The 1869-nt window shown below is 38.6% G+C and overlaps 1 protein-coding gene across 1 annotated transcript in view; it reads left to right on the top strand.

The window, feature by feature from the left end:
• LOC103602206 (nuclear autoantigen Sp-100-like) overlaps nucleotides 1-1869 on the top strand; it is a gene marked incomplete at both ends in the record, with an annotated part of 46380 nt that overhangs the window by 32223 nt on the left and 12288 nt on the right. Inside the window, 2 exons of the mRNA XM_008586620.1 lie at nucleotides 244-300; nucleotides 1262-1321. Coding sequence (XP_008584842.1) covers nucleotides 244-300; nucleotides 1262-1321 — 117 coding nt within the window. The remainder of the gene's footprint in view (nucleotides 1-243; nucleotides 301-1261; nucleotides 1322-1869) is intronic.

Here is a 1869-nt window from a genome sequence, read left to right as displayed (position 1 = left end):
GGGTCATCCATGAAAAAAGTCAGGACAAATACAGTGAGGAAAAACAAAAGAGAAAGAGATTTCAGAGCTAGAGCCATCCTTGAATGTAGCAGCTGGAAGGAGGTAGTCACTCATGTTGGAGAAAAGGAAGATCTTTAGAGGGGAGAAGGCACAAGTGAAAATTCTTTACCAATCACAATTTAGGAGCAAAGCTACAAGAACCTGAAAATGAGAAGTGTACCTGTGTCATGTGTTTTCCAAAAGGTGTGCCAGGAGGCCAGGAAGCAAGGACAGAAAGTAGCCAAGCATCTGACATGATGGGTAAGGCTGCCCAAGGGTCTGGGGATGGAGTGGCTCAGCAGATACCACACACACTGGGTACAGCTGTGGAAGGTGATCATGTTTCAAGAACACCAGGCAGCCTCTGGCTCGCCAGCAGCAAGTGTACCCACAGGCCCCAAGCGGCAGAATGTCAGAAGCCTGAAATCAGAGTCCCTGTTTCTTGCTGCACTTGACTGTGAGTGCACTGTGACAAGGAACAGGTTCTGTCCACACCAAATTCTTGTTCTCTGTATTTGTTTGACCTGACACTTTGGGGAACAGCATGGAGGCAGGAGATCATTATAAAGTCATGCTTAGCAAGATGGGCTTTCTTAGTTATACATAAATAATGTAATGGAAATATACTGGTAAAAATGGCAGCATTTCCTTTACTATATCAGCATATCAATATCAAAGCATTGAATTTATATGATGACTTCCACACTTGTCTGTGGAACAAAGAGAGACATGTTCTGCTGGTAGATAATAATGTCACTTTGTCACAACCTTGGAAAGGCCTAAAAAGGCAAATGGTTTTGCTACCTGTCAGAAAAAAGACCTCAAGTAACTATTTTTAAATTAAAAATGTATACTTTTGAAGGATGTCCTCCAGCATGGTGTTGATTTATGTACTGACTTCCTATTAGCTTTTGCAAATAAGATCTTATTTAATCTTCATGAAAAGTTTGGAACCTGAAGGATCACTGTTGCTAGCCCTATTTTGTAAATGAGGAAATTGATACACATAAGTAACTAAGAGCTTCTCTAAAGTCTCAGAGAATTAAAGGAAGACCTTAGATATTAATTCAGTACCTGTATGTTTCCTTCAGAAGGAAGATAGAGAAATGATACTCAGATCATCATTATAAACTCAAGCCTTTTGTGCAGCATGAATAGTCATAAGATTTGTAACTTTTATTTATAAATTACAGTTTTCTGACCACCACCTGTCATTTTTCAGATACCATGGATGTTGGAAACAATCCTACTTTGGGAAAACACAGTAAGAAAAGAAGTAAGAGTAAGTAAGAATTTACTTGATTTTTATTTTACAAGTGAACTATTTTTTTTTAATGCTAAGGCTTATTATTATTTTCTGTACCTTTCATAAGACAAAAAATGAATACCTTTTAATGTAACGATTTTTTTCAAAATGCTTATATCTTCATGTTACTTTTTACGGTGATTTTAAAATATGTTTCTTATAAACATTGGTGTATATCCTTCCAGAATTTTTCTATGCATGTATTGACACGTTTTGGATTATAGTTTTATTTATTTAAATAAGTTAATTCTACACATACCTTTCCTTTTCTTGCTTTTTAACTAATATATGTATGGATTGAGGGGACTTTCCTTTCATCTCTTTCTGTAATTCCTTTTTGAAGTTGTAATGACTTATGTTTTTAAAATCTGGCTTCTAGGCCAGCCCGGTGGCACACTGCTACAGTGCGCCGCTTGGGAGTGCAGCGGCATTCCCGCCAAGGGTTCGGATCCCACATACAGACCGGCTGCTCACTGGCTGAGCGAGGTGCGCAACACCGAGGGTTGCAATCCCGTTGCCGGTCC

Source organism: Galeopterus variegatus, unplaced genomic scaffold (assembly GCF_000696425.1).
Source record: "Galeopterus variegatus unplaced genomic scaffold, G_variegatus-3.0.2 Scaffold4049, whole genome shotgun sequence".
NCBI lineage: Eukaryota > Metazoa > Chordata > Mammalia > Dermoptera > Cynocephalidae > Galeopterus > Galeopterus variegatus.
Note: the sequence above shows the minus strand (reverse complement) of the source record. Positions and strands in the feature narration are given on the sequence as shown.